At 35.4% G+C, this 22810-nt stretch overlaps 1 protein-coding gene across 2 annotated transcripts in view; it reads left to right on the plus strand.

Annotated features, from left to right (window-relative positions):
• LOC109418407 (serine/threonine-protein phosphatase PP1-beta catalytic subunit) overlaps positions 1-22810 on the plus strand; it is a 278303-nt gene that overhangs the window by 116868 nt on the left and 138625 nt on the right. The window contains exon 3 of one of the 2 annotated variants that reach the window (XM_062855357.1): positions 6925-7002. The exons of the other annotated variant lie outside the window; for it this stretch is intronic. Coding sequence (XP_062711341.1) covers positions 6925-7002 — 78 coding nt within the window. The remainder of the gene's footprint in view (positions 1-6924; positions 7003-22810) is intronic. 2 annotated transcript variants of the gene reach the window in all.

Raw genomic sequence — 22810 nt, forward strand, 5'->3', positions numbered from 1 at the left:
GTAATTTTTTCACAAATTTATCTCTCAATTTGTCAGTTAAACGTACTTTGATAATACTAAATTTATACATCTGAGTTAACTTTTCATGCATTTTCGGTTGGACATTTACCGTAACCAGTGATGGAAAACAGTGAGGAATGCAGCTGAGTAGACACAAACGCAAAGCTATCCTACTCGTGAACAACAGAAGCCAGAATACATTCGCACTTCCTTCACTCGCGAGCTAACGAAGCTGGTCGCACTCGTGATTGATTCGCGAAGCAGCTCTGAACATTTTTCAATTTTGTGAGAAAACGAATTTACACGACGAATTTACACGACAGATTAACTTTTCAGGAACAATAAAGCACAAAACACTACTATCTGATGGATAATTACTTGTTTTGCCATTAACCCTTCAGCGCGCGCGCTGTTGTAAAAAGTACAACACTGCCAAAAAACCTCGCTTTTCGTATACAGCGCGAGCGCGGTGCAGTTTCGGTTGCTTGATGGCGCGCGTCCTGGAAGGTTAAAATCGCACTAAAATGCTATTTCTGCATCTCCACTTGTTCTTCGCGAATAAAAATTCATGAGTGTTTTTGTTTTTGTTTTGCTTTATACTCGTGAAGCAAGCGGGTGCGAATAAACTCACACACGGCTTACTCTCGGCACCGTGAGTAAACCGTTTGTTGCTTTTACACTCGCGAGTTGATTCACGATGAGAGTATTCCCATCTCTGACCGTAACTTCTTGGAAAAAAATTCTTTCAGGATTAACTAAAATTTCTCAATAACTTTCTTTGGAAAGGCTTTAAAAAAAATGGCCTAATCGCTTGTTTACTGTCTGTGATTATTTCTTACTCTATTTCTCAAATTCTTTTTTTTTTTAATTCCTCCAGCAATCCCTTCTAGAATTTTTTTATTGTTCAATCACTTAATCTAATTTACAGCTCTTTTGTCCACTAGGGCACTGCGTGAGCCAATTCCAATTGGAAACTATACTTACACTTTGTACAGCGCCTAAATGTATTCTATTCTATTTCTACTATATCGAACTGGTTGTCGTTGCGCTGCATTCACTTTCTACCTTATCATGGTAGAATGATGAGCATGAGGATGTTGATGTGTGGCTGTTGGTTGCTCCTTTTTCCAGTTCGATTGGGGGTCCATTTTGGGTTGCCGTTCGCCGATGTCCAAGTATCCAGGTCAATTTTAGCCATGGGGCTCAGGAGAGAGTCAGTGTCAGCTCTCAGAGGGAAAGAGCAACTGACGAAAGTGCCGGGGTTGGGATCGAACCCATGATCATCTCATCTGCTTATGAAGCAAACGTGTGACCAATTGCGCCACGGGCCCCGGCATTTCTCAAATTGTGTCTGGGGATGTTCTTGAAAGAACAATTCTTCGCGCTCGGGAACATTTTACTAGCGAGAATCCTGCAAAATGTTCTACATTGTAGAATTTTTGAACAATTTATAACCTAAGTTCTTAAAAAAATATCTAAGGGGTTTTCAGAAGTTTTATCTCGCGAAGCAATTTCAAGAAACAAATTACTGCGTGGTACACTTGTTCTAAAATGTGCTCGAATTTTAGTATCGTTTTACGGGAGTTACTTGAAATTTGCCGCAAAATATTTTTTTCGGATCTTGCACTTCTCCAGAAATTTACCCAGAAAATATTTGAGAAGACCCCCAAAAAATTACTGCAGATAATATTCCATGGTTTTGCCAAAGAATTTGTCTAGCATTATGATAAAAATCTTCAGGATGTATTCTTTTTTTTTCTTTATTTGGTCAGAAAATGCATTAAAAATTACGTGTGAAGAATTTTTTAGAATTTTGCTAAAAACTTGCTCTGTGGCTTAGTTGGTCAAAGCGCAGGTCCAGCAAATACGAAGTCGTGGGTTTGAAACCCACCAGAACGTGATTTTTTTGCACAAATTTGTCAATTATTCAAAGCCGTGTATTCTAATTACAAGTTTTCCGGTATGTTTCGAAATACCTGCTCCAGCAAAGGGTTTGTGTAAGAAACTAGCCACAAATTGTTTCAATCCTTTGTTATGACGAGTAGGACAAATATAGAAGCATCCTGCTTTCTCCTGGTCTTTTCGAACATACACGCTCACTCGAACACATACACATACAGGTACATACACTGTGGTGCATAATTGATCGGACAAACGCCGATTTTCATACAAAATGGCCAAGTTTGAGATGCTGTAACTATGGTTTGCTTTGATGGATTGAGCTCAATTTTTGACACGCGTGTAAATCAAAGGGGTACCGCTGTCCGATCACTTTTGCAATTTTTTCAACGCCTTGCCACGCCCAGACCTGTGAACGAAAACATTTTATACTTTGTATACACAAAATTCAGCATATTTGTAGTTCCGTGTCAAAAATTGAGCTCAATCCAACAAAGCAAACCATAGTTACAGCATCTTAAACTTGGCCATTTGGTATGAAAATCGGCGTTTGTCCGATCAATTATGCACCACAGTGTACATACACGTATAGGTACGTACATACGCTCAGCTTGTCCAACCTATTTTGTGACAGGAGCTCTCTGCAATAGGGGAACTTACGTATTTTCGGTAGTTTTGTTCTCTTCGTCCTGGTTTTTTTTTAACCTGTTGATCTCAGAGTTGACCTCAAATCCTTGCCAAAATTTCAGCCAATTTGGCACATAAAAACCCCTCATGACAAAGAGAACAAACCTGCCGATAATACCCTTAGTCACCCTATATCAAATTTTGGAATGAAATATAAAAGGCAAAGAAAGACGAAAAATAAGGTAATTATATTGATACAACCAAACCCAAAAAGGGCAAAGAGACTCACGATTGCACGATAAATGTGAGAGTATATCGTCCCCTTGATGCTAGAACTAGGTAACTAGTTTTGCGAAATCGCTAGAAATTTGTTTATATCTGAACGTACACCACAATAAACACAAGTTTGTCAATTGAAAACTCGAAAACACATATTAATTGAACTTTTAAGACCAACAAAGGGTATGTTTTATACCAGGATAAGTTTTACCTGCCATTTTTATCCGCATTTTCCAGAACGAGTTACCTGGTTCTAGCATTAAGAACAGACTTAATAGAATCACAAAATGGCCGCCACAATGGCCGACTTTGGCACCTACTCACGATTTCAAGGGCACAAATCTCTTCGTAAACAAAACCAGCGCACCTGATCTTCTTATTTTAAACTTCTAACAAATGAGCAAGAACAGAATAATAAAATGCTCTTTTGTGTGAAGCATGCTTCTTGAAATTTGTGCGTTTGAAGTTCTGATGCGCTCTTGAAGCGGGATTTCAAGAAGTTTGTCCTTAAGGGAGCGATATATCATGAAAATATTGTGCTGGATGAGTGCGACTGGAAAATTTGTTACTTCTGAAAAACTGGCTTTCTCAGTCTTGAACTATTCAAAACAGTGTGTTTTACTTTGCCCGACGTTTCGGCTCTTTTATTAGGTCTTTTTCAAGGAGATAGCTGTGTAACCATGAAAAGGTCATGGAATTATAACTCGTTTAGCCTTAACATATCCTCTCCATCACGTCTTCCATATTTAGTACTAAATAGGGATAAATTGTGTCATAATATCATGACGCATGTACTCTAGAACTATGACATAATTTTATTAAACTACAAAGGAAAGGAAAAACTCATTTGCCTCACTTATTACCCCGTATAATCTGAAGCTAGTAACCTTCCTTCCCTAGCCAAGCGGATTCTTTCGGCCGAATCTGTATGCCAAATATGAACGAAGAAATAATGAACCCATGCTTGCATTTTGAGTTGGGTGCGAGTTCATTTGATTTGGAAGGTTCATTCAGTATTGCGAATGAAATCAATGAATGCGTTCTGGTTTAGTCGGCTGAATGTCAATCGGTTGTTCAAGGTGCGAACTTTCTTTTGCCTATCCAACTTCGAAATGACGAAAAGTGAGAAACTGAGTCATGATATCATGACGCAGTCAGTCTAGAATCACGACCTTGTTTATGAAAGTAGTAATTTATGGTTCCGGTTTCATCATTATGCGGGTTACTATTGTTTCTTATTTCGCTTTTCAACAGTGATGAAAAATAAATAAATGCAAAATAAATGGACCTGGAATTCACGCAGTCACCTATGCTCGAGGATGACTGGCAAGCATTCAGAGTATTCGCAAATCTGGTGCTCAGGACTGATTTTGGTTGTGCAAGAGAACATATTGAAAACATTTAAAATAATTTTATTTTCAGATATTCAAAATATAATGACCGCCATGATCGATGAATAAAAAGAAATCTTTTCAGGGAGGTATCAATTTTGATGCAGAAGCTACTGAACTGAGTTCTTTCTTATCACTACAATCCTGTAGACTTACTTAGCACTACAGACATGCTGTCAATTCTAGTAAAATGTGGCCAGTATGACCCAGACAAGCATACTGAACATTAGTTTGGTGCGCCTAGCGTAGCATAGAATGGGTTGATCTTTAGTTCAGAAGTGTAAGGGCCTGTCCATAAACAACGTAAACTCTTTTTGGCCAAAGTCTGATGTTTGAGATTACCAAATTTGAGTCTACGTAGTTTATGGCCACTTTTTGAAGTACAAACATTTGTCTTACCGCCGATCAAAATGGTCTGGAAAAAACAAATGACTTTACAGATGTGTGTCACTAGCGGAAAGCTCGTATGTTGGTTTTATGACTTAGCATCATGGTTCCATGACTCAGTGTCATGATGTTTGATATATGAATTCTGAAATTAGTTTGTCATATCGCCTTTGGCAACCCATGGCTATTTTTATGATAAGAGTTAGCAACATGCATGATAAGCGTAGTTATCATCATGATATCATGATAGTCATGGTCTAGGTCATAGTAAAGTCGTAGTCATGATATCATGAAGCGACGTATTTTATGATTTCATGACTTTTTAGTCATGAATGTGGCAACGACTTTTGTTTCTTACGAATTAAACTTGGACAATCATTAAAAAGAGAAGCTTACGAAATCATCTAGCATTATTAAATAAATTTGGGTTGTATTCATGACTATTTTCATAACTTTACTTAAAAATTATTTTGTGCGTTTTTACCTTTAGTCACATGTTAGTTTTATGACTTAGCATCATGCTTCCATGACTCAGTGTCATGATGTTTGATATATGAATACTGAAATTAGTTTGTCATATCGCCTTTGGCAACCCATGGCTATTTTTAATGAAAAGAGTTAGCAACATGTATGATAAGCGTAGTTATCGTCATGATATCATGATAGTCATTGTCTAGGTCATAGTAAAGTCGTAGTCATGATATCATGAAGCGACGTATTTTATGATTTCATGACTTTTTAGTCATGAATGTGGCAACGACTTTTGTTTCTTACGAATTAAACTAGGACAATCATTAGGAAGAGAAGCTTACGAAATCATCTAGCATTATAAAATAAATTTGGGTTGTATTCATGACTATTTTCTTAGGTTTACTTAAAACATAATTTATTTCGCATAAATTATGTTCGTTCCAACCTTTTAGTTTAATATTTTTAATCGGAAATTTAGTCCGCGATCTCCAGATGAGCGACGCACAGCCTCAAATACTAAGCTAACTGAAAATTCCGCAATCCGTATAAAATATGCAATGCATCTTGTATTATCAAAATAATTCGTTTTCATCAATCGAAAAAACAACGAAAGCTATTCAGGCCAAACATGTCTAAAGGTCCTATCTGCAGAAGAGAAGCTCTCTTTGGTTTCCCTCTCTTTCGTAAATATCTCAGCCGTTCATTTGTATTATGATTGTCTCCTTGCATTGAACGATGGTCAAAACAATCGTCTTTTGATTTGTACTGCAAAAATAGTTGTTAAGTGTACCATTACATTGCAATAATTGAAAGAGAAAGTGAACAAAGAGAGCCTCTCAAATCCAGATAGGACCTTTTGAAATGTTTGGCCTGTATTGTAATCATTTTGGACGAGTTTGACTTATTTTCCAATATGTATGAGAATTATATAAAGCGATAATTTTAGGTTTAGTATGATAACGAAGGTTTGGGTTCACTACGTTACACAGGTTGTTCTTCTGGTAATGTATTTCAATAAATCGAGGTCAACATATTTTTCAACCACCCAGTGAAAACTATTCAGTCCAACCCTTAATCATCGTGCCACAGTCAGTCATAAACCTCGATTGTTTTGCTTAGTTGCACTTTATGTTCCATTTTATCGCTCTTAACTCTGTTTGGGTTTTGCCATGAAAGCATTCCAGTCTCTCTCTCTATTTCTCCACGCCTTCCCTTTTGATATCATGTTTCATCTTTCTAGTCATTCTACACCATCACGACAATACACTTCTTCATATCAACCAACCGAGCTGTAGCCCCCCTGGTTTCTATTCCTGCATCATCACCATCGTGTGATGCAAATCGGATCAGAGCGAGAAAAGTCGCATCAAGTTTCAGCCCTTTTTCCGTTCATTGTTTTATTTATTTTTTGGTTTTATGCAATTCTCAGTTTATAGTTTCATCGCTCACGCTTGGGGGCCGAACTCTGCCTCAGTTTGTCGTCCGTCTCACCAAGAGACGACACAGCGAAGAATGTCTTCAACCGATTGTTTAATTTTTCAAACTTGTTTCTTTTCTCTCTCTTTTTTCTCCGCTGCTGCTTTGTGCCATTCCCGCTGGATTGATGTTTTTCTCGGCTTCGACGAAAACAATGCAATCTCTCTTATCGAAACACCTAAAAAAAACCGTCTGCTCGAAACTGTGTTTGTGCGTGTGTCTGTTGTGTCCGTATCGGTGGACCCCTCGCCAACTGCTGGATTGACCTCAAAACACCTCTTGAACACACTGATCACATCAATCACTAATCTACCACTAATTACCACCAACAATTAACTGACAACCAACAACAACACATCAACTGATCCATCCAACAACAACAACAACAAATCAGCACACAAACTGCAACAGCAACAGACACAGGAAACTAGGAAAAAAGGGAAACTGAAAGACATATTCTCGTCAGATAAGGGTCAGTGGCTCCCCAGTACCTTTGAGAAATAAAAAGTTGTGCTCAATTCTTTTTAGTTTGGTTTTTTATTTAGTTTTGGCCGTCTATGCCTTAGCGTTACTAGATCAGTAGTTGAAATCAAAATTTTAGCGAATTGCTTGAATCCGATGGATGAAACTTTCGAACATCCAGTTCAATCCATCATTTTCATGAATGTGTTATAGTCAGTTGTCGCTAGTGCCATGATCTAAAACGAAAAATCCTTTCGTTCTATCTCTCCCCTCTATATTTCTCTGTCACTCTCTTGATTGCTATGCTCCCTGTTGTTGATTGCGTTCTTTTTTTTCTGTATCCATTTCCACGCTTAAATTGACCAAGTGTCTCTCTCGCTCGCTATATAGTGATCCATCCCGCTGCTGTCCTTCTGTTATCATCTGTCTGGGAATCCAATTTCTTCCCTTGATTTACTGTGCCCTGTTGCGTTCGCTTGTGTTCGTTTTTCCATAACATATCCCTCTGAGAATGTAGCATTTTTGATAGATATTAAAACAAATGTCAAAAATAAAACAAACAAAAAATAGGTGAATGTAATGATTGTTTTCGTAGAAGCTAGAAATTCGTCTAAATTGTTTACAAATGATTATGGTTTCAGTTGTTTCGGGCTTCCGGACTTCGCATTTATTATATATTTTTCACCGTTTAAAAAAAAATGCGGTTTGCGTTGCATGCAACTATTTCTTTTGGTTTTTTTTTTCGAACACCTTTAAATACAGATTTGTTGAATGTAATGAAATGAAAGAAAGACAAATTTTGGGAGAGAATACACAGAATAATGTTATGACATGCCTTTTTTTAAATATAATAAAATATACAGCTTTTTTTTACAGTGTATCCGTTCTTTATGTAGTCCCATGAATAGTTTAAAATATTGCCGGAGACAGATCATAAATCGGTCAAACCGATTAGAAGATATATTTTTTTGAAAATGTTCAATGATTTTTTGCGTAGTCCCTTCTCAAAAGTAACGCTAAAGTTAAAATGACAAACTCATGATAAAATTTGTCCTTTTTGAGATAAAAAAAACGATCATAGAAATCAGATGGAAATGTTCTACAGGGGATGGCCAAAATGTTTGGGATTGGCAACTTTTTTTTTTCACAAAAAAGTTCAACACGCTATAACTTTTCATAGAGTGCATCAAAAAATCTCAAATTTCGAATGTTTGTCAACCTATTATATGTGCATCATTGATACAAATTTGGGCTCGATTGATTAATCTTTCGCAAAGTTAGAACCGTTCGGGTAAAACACTATTTTTTAGACAACTCATTTTTGAGCTGTCATATCTCGGAAACCAGTGAACCGAATTGAATGAATTGAACGTACACTAACAATATACAAATGCTTCACAAACTATTAAAACATAGATACTTTTTGAATGTTGAAAAAAGTTATCACTCTATGAAAAGTTACAGCATGTTGAATTTTTTTGTGGGAGAAAAAAAGTTGTCTATCCCAAACATTTTGGCCACCCCCTGTATACCTATGCCTGAATGATCATCATATTTTTTCTGGAGGTATTCCCAAGAGAATTACTATCGGAAATTTCTGAAGAGTTCTTAATGAACTTCCAACTGTTAGCCTGAATCCTAGATTATTTTTTTTATGGAATTGGCTTTTGGCTGTGTTACGTTAGTTCCTTATTCTGAATCTTCACGCCAAACTCGGCTGAAATCCAAATTTTCGTGAATTTTTGTGCTAAAGAACCTAATAATTAAAAGTTTGTATGTGAATTATTTGTTGAATCACCCCTCGTAGGATTTTGGGGCTGACAGCTGCAAAAGGTGATATCTAAAAATATCTTTGAAATTCATCGAATTCAATAAAATGCTTTCATGCAAACTTGAAGTTGTTTTTATACTAGTTTTCGGACACTATTTTTTTTGAAAATTTAGACCAGTTGACTAAATTGTGATATTGCAAACCTGACAGTTACAACTCTATTTTCAAGTTAAGGATAAACAGAGTTCTTAAAACATTTTCTGGTAAAATTTTTGAAGGAAGAAGATTTTTTTGTGATATTCACAATGAAATGAAATAAAATATGATTGAATGCCTCTGGTAATTCATTGTTTTTTTTTTAAATATTAGTAGAGACATTCTTGATTTTTCTTCAGAATTCATAAAATATTTGCTGACAAAAATACTGTAAAACTCCGATTTCCATTAAAATATCTTATGAAATCTTGATTTTTTTTTAATTTGAAACATTTTTAAGGACAAACGTCTTGAAATCCCACTTCAACACTGCATCAGAACTTCAAACGCACAAATCTCAAGAAGCAAGCTTCACACAGCAGTGCATTTCATTATTCTGTTCCTGCTCGTAATAAGCTTCAAATAAGAAGATCAGGTGCGTTGATTTCGTTTACGAACAGATTTGTGCCCTCGAAATCGTGAGTAGGTGCCAAAGTCGGCCATCCTGGCGGCCATTTTGGGATTCTAACAAGTCTGTCCTTAAAATGTACACCACTAGTTGTTTTTCTTTAACTAGTAGTTTAAAAGCCAAGGGCTGAAAGTCTCTATAATAAAAACAAATCAATCAATATTAGTTTAAATCCAACAGTTTCTACTCAACAGCTCAAAAGTGATAGTAAAGTTTATTTTTCCTTCTTTTCCTTGCCAACTTCAAGGATGTTTTTGGAATTAATAACTTCCAGTTTGTCAAGAATTGCCTCATAAAATATTAGGACACCCCGCCATAAACAATCCAAGACATTATTCAAGATTATGAATTCCTTAAATATTTTAGAAACTACAATACTAGTGCATTTAGAAATTCGTAGTTTTTTTTTTCAGAATACCCGATCATTTATTTTTGATTTACAGAGAATCTCGTTGTTTTCCCAAGAAATTCAAGAAGAATTACCTTTGACATTAGATCTCGGTTTCCGTCAATCGATTTTTCAAAGAAACTCAAGCAAAATTCAGGATTACCATTAGAATTCCAGGATTTTGAACACCATATGTTCGAAATGAAAATATGTAGAAAAATGTACATTCCTTCAAAGTGTTCATGAAATTATTCAGAATATTTTGTAAAAAAATCTGTTATGTCCATTACGCAGGAATTTATAAAAAATGGTAAATTTTTATGTAAATTTCACTCATTGTCCTAGAAATTCATCCAAGAGATTCTCCTTCCATGAATTATACAGGAATCTACCAAAGTAACATCTTAAAAAAGGATCACAAAAACCAAACAAAATTCTTTCCAAAAACAACATTTTTAGGAATTCCAGCAATAAGTTTTCCCAGGAAATCTATCAGATGTAATTTTACACGGGTAAAAATCCGGAACCCGAAACTGGCAAAATGTGTCATGGTTGGGCGATAAATGTGTGCTCTTATGTTATGGATTTATACCATGAAAAATCGGTATGATTTCATGACGAGTTTTGTCATAACATAGCTTCGACGTAACGTTTTTTTATATTTTGTGCTAATTATTATAAATTTGCGCCATGAATTCATACCGCATGTACTCTGGATCATTTATGGTTTCGGTTCCATTGGCAAAACCATGGGAACCGCTTTCAATCAAATGGAAACTAGCTACAAATGTTAAACTAAATTAACTGTTAACCGCTTCTAGTTCCAATTACTTTTTGGTAGTTCTTAACTCCGGTAGCATAATTTATATTGAATGATGCGAAAGGAATTTTGATCCTCAAATCAGTGATTTGAATAAGACGCCGTCATATTCACAATAGATCACAGTAATGGTCGTAGCGGTTGAAATCCCAAAAAAAAAACACAGTCATTGGTAATGAACAAAAATATCTTTTCTGGGAAGTTTATGCATGCAAACCAAAAGCCCTTTCTTTTTGCTGATGAAGATCCTCAACGGGGCACAGTGGCCGGAAGCCGGACAAAACCTCAAAAATCGACTTCATTTTATTATTTTTCTAATATTTTTCTTCTATTACTGATACTTCAACTAAGAAAACCCTAAATTTTAAAGTCATTTTGTCAAAAATTGAGTCTTGTAGATTTTTGCAAAGTTGAGGTTTTGTGTGGTACTTTACTAGTGTTATTTGCCTTTATTTTATGAGCTTTCTTTATGAGCTCGTTGTAAAACTCAGGAAGACATGGATAATGTGGCAATATTTTTGGTGCTTTTGGGTATAAATAACCATTACATTTCAGGGTTTGTTTGGAATCTAATCACAAAATTATTATGTTTTTACAATATGCAAAAATATTGACTTTTATGAAATTTTGAAGAAAAACTTCGTATTAAGGAGATTCAGTACTTGTTTAGGAAACATCAGAAAACAACGCCGTATCCCGAATCTGACGTGCAATTTTGTCTAGTTTTTAGCTATATAGGTCACTGTTTGCGCATTTTTGCGCTAAGCACGAAAATTTTTTTTTTCTGTCAGGCCACAATGGAGCCGCATGGTTGCGGAGGAAGTGATATTGTTTGAAGTTTATATTTTATCTTCACATAATTCAATTTTACTTCAGATAATCCTCATTCTAGTAAGAGGCCTTCACTAAGGCATGGATGATAGAGGGAGGGGGAGCGGAATATGGGGGGGGGGGGGGGGGGTGTATTGATTGATAACGTAATGGTCACAGTCTGACATTTTTTTTTATTTTTTTTTTCAATATTATTTTATTTTTGGACAGAAACTCACAACAAGATGGGTGTTTCAGTTAAAAAACATTGAGTTGGAGGAGAGGGAAGTGATGATAAGGCCTTTATTTACTAAGACACTATCTACATCCCGATTGTTAAAGATGGTGTTGCTTCACCAAATACAACTAACTCTTTTAACCATAAAAATAAATGCGAAAAACATTTTTTTCATTATAGAGATTTTAAACCTCTAGGTTCCATCGCCTCTTTAAAAAAACCAATTGTGAAAAACATGAAACAATAACTACAAACCATTGGTCTTTGTTTTCATTAAACTGGTCGTTTCTTCGATACAATGTCATCTTAATCGATAGAATTGCTCAAAAAGCTTGGAAGCAATCTATTCACGACTTTTATCGTTGTTTCAACATATGGTGACACAAATTCATCGACATGTACGCGTTTCTCCTTTACACGCACAATGCACATCGCTACAGTTCAAAGCAGCTGTCATCTATAAAATATAAAAATAAAGGGAAAACATCCTTTTGCATATAAAACAAACCAAATGATCCATAAACAAATGCGCAACGATCCATAAAAAATATCATTTCATGGGGTCTTGTAAGCAATTTTATTGCTCTTTTCGCATAAACTATGGATCGTATTGCACTTTTGTATGGATCATTACTGCTTTTTTAGGGATTTTCAGTTCAATTCTGTGGAACATGCAAATATATGTTATGGATCGTTTCGTATTTGTTTAAGGATCGTTTTTGTGGTTTTACTGGTACAAAAAAAGTGCTGCCAAAAATAATTCACTAAACGGCGAAAACGCCACGTTACATTTTTTTTCGCGATAACAACGCGATAACCAAGGCAATCTTTGGTTATTTTAATCGCAATTTTATAAAACGAACATTTTACGCTGTTCAGTGAAACACCTTATATATTTTTTTTCAAAAACTTATGTTTTATTGTATGTTATTCATGCGATTTCGTGGACCACATTTCTACTTAACGACACACAGAGTTATAAAGATTTTGAAAATATTTGTTGAAACTCTACTGTTCATCAATATGATTTTCGATCTCTGATTATCGTTATCAACAACTCCATTAAATACGGCGAATATGTATTGTAAGGTGGCCCACACTTATATGAAAAACAAAAATTTCGAAAAATGCCAAGTCTTACCTCCTCAATCAGTTGTTTTGGTCTCCCAGAAGCTACGTTCAAAATTTGAGCGAAATCGGTTGAGCCTAAGGGGGCGCTCAAAACGCTTGAAGTTTGTATGGGAAAACTTGGCCAAATGTATGCAGAAATTTTAAATTTTCGAATTTTGCCGCTAGGTGGCGCTGTGAGCGTTCAATAATCAAACCCTTTGGTATTATTGTAGGTGACTATATGCCAGAGAACTTTGCCGAAGACCGCAAAGTGATCCAACGTCTGTGAAAAAAGTTATACCCTAGGAAAAGTGAGGATAAACTTTATTGTTATTTTTCCAATACATGTAAAGGAATAATATCAATAATGAAATCTCAATACTTTGCCTCACTTTGCCTAGGGTATAACTTTTTTCACAGCCGTCGGATCACTTCGCGGTCTTCGACAAAGTTCTCTGGCATATAGTCACCTACAATAATACCAAAGGGTTTGATTATTGAACGCTCACAGCGCCACCTAGCGGCAAAATTCGAAAATTTAAAATTTATGCATACATTTTTCCAAGTTTTCCCATACAAACTTCAAGCGTTTTGAGCGCCCCCTTAGGCTCAACCGATTTCGCTCAAATTTTGAATGTAGCTTCTGGGAGTCCAAAACAACTGATTGAGGAGGTAAGACTTGGTATTTTTCGAAATTTTTGTTTTTCATATAAGTGTGGGCCACCCTAATGTATTGCCATTTCTTTATAGATATGGCTGTTTTGGTTGCTTCGACAAGTGATAACAGAGATCAATGTACACTACAACCCAAACTCGGACTAGCACATATTAAGTCATTGAAACGAGATTTGGTAAAAAGAAGTTCAAATTTACGCAGTTCACTATATGAGGCCATTTGACCCCATTTTAAATCGTTAACTTACTTCCGTGTGCCCTCCGTAAAACGTAACGTGGTCTATGGACGGTCACTGAGAATAGACCCACATCCTGTCAGTCAATGTTGGTTTGTATCAGAATTGATCCATTAAAAGAAAACGTAGGTAATCGAATTTTTCTAATGATTTATGTAGTTTTGAAGATTTTGGACTACCCTAACAGCAAAAATACATAATTATATTTAATTTTAATACCAATACATGATTTAAGAACCCCCAAATTAAAAGGATATTCAAAATCTACGTTCAAAAACGCATCGTAATAGCTTATTATCGATAACTTTTTACATGCTTCCCATAATCAGTAGATTTTAAAATTTTGAACCACCCTAGTATAGTAAAACCAAAATTCATGAAAAGTTCCATATCAGAAATAGATTTAGGGCACTCAAATCATCATAACCTGCCATTTCGGTTAACATTTGAGGTTTTGTCCGACCTTTGTATGGAGGCCCGCCACTGTGCGGGGTGCTCATTCCACAGTATTGTTCTGAAAAATATATATAATTAGAGGTATACGCTTTTTTTAATTTAAATAAAACTTTGTCTTACCACGAAACACAGCCAATCGAAATGGAACCTTTTCCCCTATCCACCGATGGACGCTGGTTGACGACGGTGATGGGTGACATAAAGTACAAAGCTCGCACCCGTTTGTTCTGTTGCTTTGCTTCATGTCGCTATTCTATGGTTTTATGACTCAGCGGCATGATTCTATAACTCAGCGACATGGTTCTATGACTTAGCGTCATTATGTTGCGTAAAGGTAAACAAGAAATGGTTTGTCGTAACGTCTTTGGCAACCATGACTTTTTTATGGAAATTGTAAAAAAATATTTAGGGTATTGATGCTTAATAAAGGATGTGGCTTCTATTTTCATCCTACGAAAAACAAAGGATTGAAGCACTGTTTGTTTTGTTTTTTATTTTTTTATTTTTTGTTAGAAGTGAGTTCACATGAAAAAAAAAAGAACGGAATCAATCGGTGCCGTAATCGCTTGTTTTCGAATAGGATGGAATTGGGAGCGTGAGATTTTACTATTACTTTAGAACTTTTAGTAGAACTTGTTACTTCAGACTCTAGTTTAATTTAAAAACACTTCACTAATACTTTACTTTTGCAAAAGAAAATAAAAAATGAATAACTCTTTTAAAGAAAAACTAGAAAGGACGAGCAAATTCCTTTTAATTCTACTACTGTGCTTATCTTCGGACAGATAGGCCTATTTCGTCTGTGACTTACAGACTTCTTCAGTGTCAGTGTCGAGCACTTGACACTGAAGAAGTCTGTAAGTCACAGACGAAATAGGCCTATCTGTCCGAAGATAAGCACAGTAGTAGAAATTAAAGGAATTTGCTCGTTCTTTCTAGTTTTTCTTTAAAAGAGTTATTCATTTTTTATTTTCTTTTGCAAAAGTAAAGTATTAGTGAAGTGTTTTTAAATTAAACTAGAGTCTGAAGCGTGAGATTATTGATGGCACACAAACCCTATAATATTCGTCATTTTCGTCATGATACTATGACTTGTAGTCATGATATCATGAAGCGACATGTTTTATGATTTTATTAGTTTTTCGTCATGTTTTTGGGAACGGATTTTTTCCCGTATAAGAGTAGTGTTAGAAGACTTGTTAAAAAGTTAAAAAGTATTCTCCCTAAAAAAATCCATTCGAAATTTCTTTAAAAAAACAGATGTTCCATCCTTGAATTCTTCTACAATACAGTTAGGACATGATTTTGTTAGCCCCAGGTAGAATCGGGTCATTTTTAAAAATCATAGAATTTTAAACTCGAAAAATGTTTCTGAGCTCGTCAAACATAATAGCAACGAGCCGGAGATGGATGAAGGGAGGTGCTTTGTGTTCAAAAATCCGGCATTTATTTTCTGCAGAAACTTCTAGCTCTAGAGCTCCCTTGCAAGGCTGTTTTCGATCACCTGACAATCGTTTGACTCATTTGTCTATAACCCAGTTAAGAGCCCTTATAATGTGATGTTCGACAAACTTTAAGATAAGCGTTTTTCCAACAATTATCATCAAAGACAATTATCTTCTCCGAAGAAATCGCTAAGGCAAGAGGAATCACAAAAAAAAAAAATCCTGGAGTAATTCCTATAAGAGTATTGTAGGAATTTCTAGTGACATCCCTGTAAAGATAAAATGTCTGGAGAAATCTGCGGAACAATTGCTGATAAAAAAAATCTGGGGGAATATCTAGAGCATAGGTTCCCAAACTTTCAGGTCGGGCGACCCCCTTTTGCCAGTAGACGTAGTTTTCGCGACCCCCGATAGAAATTCCCTCATTTGTTGTCTGTTACAGTAAAATATTTTACTTTCCCTCTATAAGCAATACCAATAGATATTCCTGTAGGAATAGCACGAGAAATTCCTGCAGGAATTCCAAGAGGAACCCACAGGAAACCATACAAGAAGTCCTATTGGGAAATCTATAAAGGGATCCTGGAGAAACTCCAAAGGGTATGCCTGGGTAAGTTGTTTGAGTAATTTCTGGAGAAATGACTTAAAGCATTTTTTTAGGATTGTTTAAGAAATTCTTAGAGGAATCCTCGGAGAAACCCCTGTATGATTCCTCGGTAGAATTTCTGTAAGAACCACAACAAGACTTCCCGAAGCAATCCTAAAAGGAAATTCCGAAAGAATCCTTAGGAAAATCCATAGATAAATTACTGGATGAATCCACGGAGTAATTGTAGGATGAATTATCGGAATAATTCTTTACAGAAATTTCTGTATACATCGCTGGGAAAAGTCCTGCAAGAACACCCCTGGAGGTACCACAGGAAAAATGCATGGATTTTTTTTAAGAAACCCTTCAATTTCTTATAAAATTTCCTCCTGAAGAAATTCTTAAAGAATCGCGCCTCGAATTCCTGAAGGGTTTACAGTTGGAATTCTGGAAGAAATCTACAGAAAACTGTATGGTGGAATGAAAAAAAAACCTGCTGGATACCCGACTAGAGGGGAAAAACAAAATTATTACAGGTTGTGTTATTTTGCTACAATGATTTTCGTAACAACGGTTGTTATAAAACATGTACCGTTAGTATTTAAAATAATGAAAAATATAACAAAACTCGTTCCAATTATAATAAAAATATAACAATTTGAGATATAATCATAACAAGATTATATCAAATTTTGTTAGACTAAACTAGAGAAATCATAACAAATATATAACAAGTTCTGTTTTATATTTCAGAACAAATTTGTTACAAGTTTTGTTATAAATCTCTTGGCTTGAGCGATCAAAATAACAAGAAATAACCATCTTTTGGCGACAACACAAAAAAACATATAAATTATAAAATAATTTTGTTACACAAAATATAACAAAGGTTACAATGAGCGTGTTATGAAATTTTGTTAAAGGCAATTATATTATAATGCAAAATATAACAAATGTTGTTATACATCTGTTCGAATATTGTTATAATTTTGTTACTTAAATTATAACAAATGGTAATACATTTTTGTTATGGATATTCTCATAGAAAAATCCTTATAACAGAATTATCCCGAGCAGAGGAAAAAAGCTCAATAATAGCATATTTTGATATGGAGAACAAAAAGAGATATTTGTTTGTTTGAGATAAGAGGTAAAAGTACTGAAAATAATATATCAATTTTACTCTTGGAACATCATCATCATATCACATTTAGCTCTTGGTCAGATCTAACCAATAGCAATGAGCTATTTGATTGATCTTCAAACATCATATTTTGCAATTGGTTAGATGTTTCAAGAACAAATTTTTGCTTTTTTTAGTACTTTTACCTCTTATCTCAAACAAACCAATATCACATTTTGTTTGTCAGTACTTGAACTCTGCCGAGGATATCAACTATTGTTATTTCTAACAACAGTTATGATAATTTTGTCATGATATTGTTATGTGCTTCTAGTCGGGTATCTCTGGGGAAAAACTTGGCAGTAACTTCTGAAGCAACCCTAGCAGGAAATCTACCTCATAAACCTCATCATACATTCCAACAAGGAGCCTTTGATAAACCACGTAGACCGAATCTTGGTCGTCTCAGATCCCCTCCCGCCTTTTTTGTTCCGCCTTTTGTGACTTTTGTTCATATAGGGAATCGCGCCACTTCCCGAGCAGAAGAAAATATCAAGAGCATAATAAAATATGTTATTTTGACATAACAACTGTATAATAAAATCAGTAATTTTTATGTTATTAACACATCTAATTATGTTATAAACTTGTCTGTCATAAGCGGCAAAATAACAAAAATCATAAAAAAATGTTCCTGGAAGACTAATTCAATAGGGGGATTCACTTAACAGCTTAAACTGATTAAACTGATTAAACGTCGCGATCACCAAGGCAATCTTTGATTATTTCATATGCAAAATCATGAAACATTTCAAATAAGCAGAAAATCATGGCTTACGCAGCAATTTAATCTGTTTAGTGAGTACCCCTATTGTTAGTTTCAATCAGTGTCGAAAAAAATCAGCACAATGATGTTCAATTTGTGCGAAAACGAACACAAATAAACAAACACAGTTACCCAGAGACACAAGGCCGAGAATGAACATGACAAAGAAGAGGCGAGACAATGAAAGCGGCGTCTTGTGGTGTCATCCACTGTAGGTAGTTGAAGTTCAGTTCAGCTGAACTTCAGCACGATGAATTCGAATATGAATATTTCGATTTGGATTTGATTTTTTATGATTTTAGGCATACAAATACCGATATGTTACCTTAATTCAATGCATTATAGTTACATTTGATGAGTGATGCAAAGCAACTTCATTTTTTTCTTCTGCATCGTATTTATTTAAAACAAATCAGTTGAAATTGAAAATACTGACTTTGAGTATCAGTAGGCGGTTGAAGTTCAGCAGACAGCGGTCAAAAGAATTTCGAAAGCATACATTTCTGAGAATGCCGCTCGGGTTGTCAAGACGACTATCAAAACAAAAACAAATCAACGACGCTGGAGCCGCTGGGCGTCGGTGCAGACGACCGTAATTTGACAATTGCCGTCACTGGTTTCAATAACAACTTAATAACAATGAATCTTTTTGTGAATTTGAAAACTTGTTATTGTTGTGTTATAGTTCATCACATTTGAACATTTTCAATAGTAGAATAATAACAAAACTTGGTCTACAACAATAGTTATTTATGTAACGAGTTGCAAAAAGTGATAAATACGAAGAGTGCTGAAAAAATCGAGTTTTGCAACGAGTAACATACAAAATTTTATGCAATGATTTTTTCATTATACAACCCATTTGGGTTGCATAATATCCATAATGCAACTCAAATGAGTTGCATTATGAACATTATACAACTATTTTTCATTATGCAACTGAACCAGTGCGGAAAAGTTGAACATTATGATACCAAAATGAGTTATATAAAATTGAAATTATGATACTGAATTGCATGAAGTATATTATTGAAATGTTATTTAGTGGTTGAATCTCAATAACTTGAACATAACAAAATAAGTTTGCCCAACAAAACATGTTATAAAAAAGTAATACTTTGATAAGTTAATAATAACAAATCATGATATAAAAACAGGCTATGTGATTCTATTGTTATGAATTTGATATTCTCCTCTGCTCGGGTTGGGCGGTGGCTTCTATATTCGTCTGTTTTCCACTATAACTCAGTCAAATTTGAATCAATTGACACAACTTTTAGTGTGGTGAGATAGGTATAGTATCTACCCGTGTACAACATTTCAAGTCCATTGGTTCAAAATTGACTGAGTTATAGTGAAAAACAGACGAATATAGAAGCCACCGCCCAAGTGGCGCGATACCCTAAAAACAAAATTTTGAAAATTTGTCTTGAGCGTAGACTTGGTCAGATACTCTCCTCTATCCGTAAAAGTCTACGTGGTGTATGAATGGCCCCAAGTATTCCTGGAGGAATCTCTGAAGGCAGCTGATTCATCATACCCCGGTGTGCCTTATATTTTTTTAAATTTCGTCGTGACCAATTATAAGTTAGGGTGGTCCAAAAAATACAAATTTCTGAAATTTTTCAATTAAAAAAAAAATATAATATTCGAATTAGATTGTGGATTTTATCGCTTACAAAATATTGCATTATTGTTTTGCGGAAAATATGGAAATTAAAAAAAACAGAGTTTTTGACGGTTTTTATCTGAAAATTCAGAATAGGGTATTGGTTCCCTTATTAAGCATTAGAGTGGGTCATCGTTTATATGGAAAAATGAAAACAACAATGGTATCCCATCAGATCGAAGCTTTTTTATCCCATTTCAGGACCCAAATAAGTGTGCAAAATTTGGGCAGGATCGGTTTTGTCTACGTTTTGCGCATCGCGTTTGAAGTTTGCATGGGGTTTTACGTGGGAAAATACACTTTTTTGCATTCCCCTCATAACAAGCCCGATTTTTTTTGCTAAAACCATGTAACCGATAAAGTGAAAACATAGGCTAGGGTGTCCTGAAAAACTTTGTCGAAGACCGCGAAGTGATCCACAACATAAACACATGCATGTGGTTTGTTGGTTATAACTATTTTCACAAGCATCGGATCGCTTTGCGGTTTTTGACAAAGTTTTTCAGCATATCCTAGGCTATCATTTGACATTATCGGTTTCAGACAAACTTTTTCAACTTAGGGCTTGTTCACAAATGTCATAACGCTGGAGGGGGTGGGTGGGTGTCCTTCATGGTGTTACAGCCCGACCAAAAAAAAATTCTTCTCATACAAACAGTGTTACGAAGGGCTGGGTGGGTGTCAAAATAGGCCAGTTTTGGCGTTATGATATTTGTGAATGAACCCTTATGACAAAAATGCAAAAAAGTATGTTTTCCCATACAAAATCCCATACAAATTTCAACTGCAATGCGCAAAGTGTAGACGCAACCAATCGTGCTCAAATTTTGCACAGATACTCAGGACCCGAAACGGAACCAAAAAAGCTTTGATCTGTGGAAACGGTTCCGATGACCCACGCTATTAAGCATGTGACTCCCATTTTCATCCTAAAACAAAGGATTGAAGCGCTGTTTATTTTGTTTTTGTTTTATTTTTGTATTTTTTTTTGTTAGAAGTGAGCACGCATAAAAATAAAAAGAATGGAATCAATCGATGCCGTAATCGCTTGTTTTCGAATAGGATGAATTTGGGAGCGTGTGATTACTTATGAAACTCATACCCTATTTGACGTGACATTGAAGCAAATCACCAATATTTTTTTTTTTTAGTTTTTTGGGATATGGTTTTAATCAGCATACAGAAGCTCACAATCCGAATGCGTAACAAAACGTCAAATGCCAAAACGTCAAAAGGACAAACCATCGAAGGGATAAAATGTTGAAAAGTGGACTTAAATGAATAATGAACTCACTACCCGAGCAAAGGTGGATAACAAAGTGATATCACGTTGATAATAAACTGTGTTATCATTTTATTATTTTTGTTATCATCTTTTCCAATTGATGATAACTAGATGATAACAAATTCAGTTATCGATAGTTTTAGTCTATCGTGATAGCATCAGCTTTTCCACCTTCAATGCGAATGCAGTACGAAAGCGTAGCCTTCAACCACTCTCCCTCTGACTAAGTCCTGGCCCATCGGCTGCGACCGGCAATCACTCAATCAGGGTTCGATACCCGCTGGGCGCAATAGTTGAATATACGGGTTGTACATTATAAGAAACTTTTTTCAACTGCTGGCGATGTCGGTAAAGTACTTTTTTTACTATTTTGGTCGATAACATAGCTCTGAATTTAATTATCAACAAAACTTGTTATCAATTCGGCTGTCTTTTTTCATGTTGGTAACTAAATGTAATATTGAACGAAATATTGTATAACACAATTAGTTTTCAACTTGAATTCAATGATAATTCAACTTCATTTTGGTATTGGAGAAGTAAATTTAAGTTATCATTTTTGCTATGTTGGCTCTTAATTCAACCTAAATGATAACAAACTCAATTATCAAACGAATGATAACCAGCTAACAGAACTTCTTATCGTTTTGTTTTCCGCCTTTGCTCGGGTATTTGCTTTCGACTTTTTGTCCTTTCTAAGTTTTGGCATTCGACGTTTTGTTCTTAAGCCATTAATTTTATTGTTATTGTTTATTTTAACTTGAAATTTAGAAAGAGGGAAAAACCCCTCTGAGTGATTACGGCATTTCAAGAACGAAATCTTTCTCAAAGAGGCACAAAACCTCTTTATCTTTTCAAATAACATTATAAAAATAACCTTAAACTAAAGGCTCACACGGCAGTGGAAGCCATTAATTTTATATAAAATGGTTAAATGTCACTGTATCGGAACGAACTCATGCACATCCCTAGAAACAGAAGTAGCTGAATAGCAGTTTCTTAACCTAAAGTTTGCTTAATCCATTTACGCCCAGTGATCTATTTATAGATCAGATGCCTCGAACGCCCTCGATCACTATCTATTTATAAATCAGTAACTTTTGCGATAACTGCGGAGAAATGAAGCATTTTGGAAGACTGGTGTCTTCAACAAAGCTGTTGAGGAGATCAAGGACTCTCCGATAGTACGTAATTTAGTACGAATTCGCTCCAGTAGGTGGCGCTAGTGATCATGAAACATTGTGCTTTTATAGGTGTTACATCAACAGCCATTGCCAAGATCGTCGCGCTCGTATCTTGAGAATCCAACTACATAGAAAAATTTTGTCTTCAGCAAAGTTGATCAGGTCAGCAAGAGCTATCCGATAGAGAACTAGTTGGTTCTAGGTTTATCCGTTACGCGGCGCTAGTGAGTCCTAAAAAAAATAAACCTCTGTATCTCGAGAATTCGACTACATAGAAGAATTTCGTTTTCGGCGAGGTTGATCAGGACATCAATAGCTATCCGATAGTGAAATAGTTGGTTCTGGGTTTATCCGGTAGGTGGCGCTAGTGAGTCCTAAAAAATTTAAACCTCTGTATCTCGCGAATCCGACTTCATAGAAGAATTTCGTCTTTAGCAAGGTTGATCAGGAAATCAATAGCTATCCGATAGTGAACTAGATGGTACAGGGATTATCAGTTAGGTGGCGCTAGTTGGTTCTTAAAAAAATT

Source organism: Aedes albopictus, chromosome 3 (genome assembly GCF_035046485.1).
Source record: "Aedes albopictus strain Foshan chromosome 3, AalbF5, whole genome shotgun sequence".
NCBI classification, from domain to species: domain Eukaryota; kingdom Metazoa; phylum Arthropoda; class Insecta; order Diptera; family Culicidae; genus Aedes; species Aedes albopictus.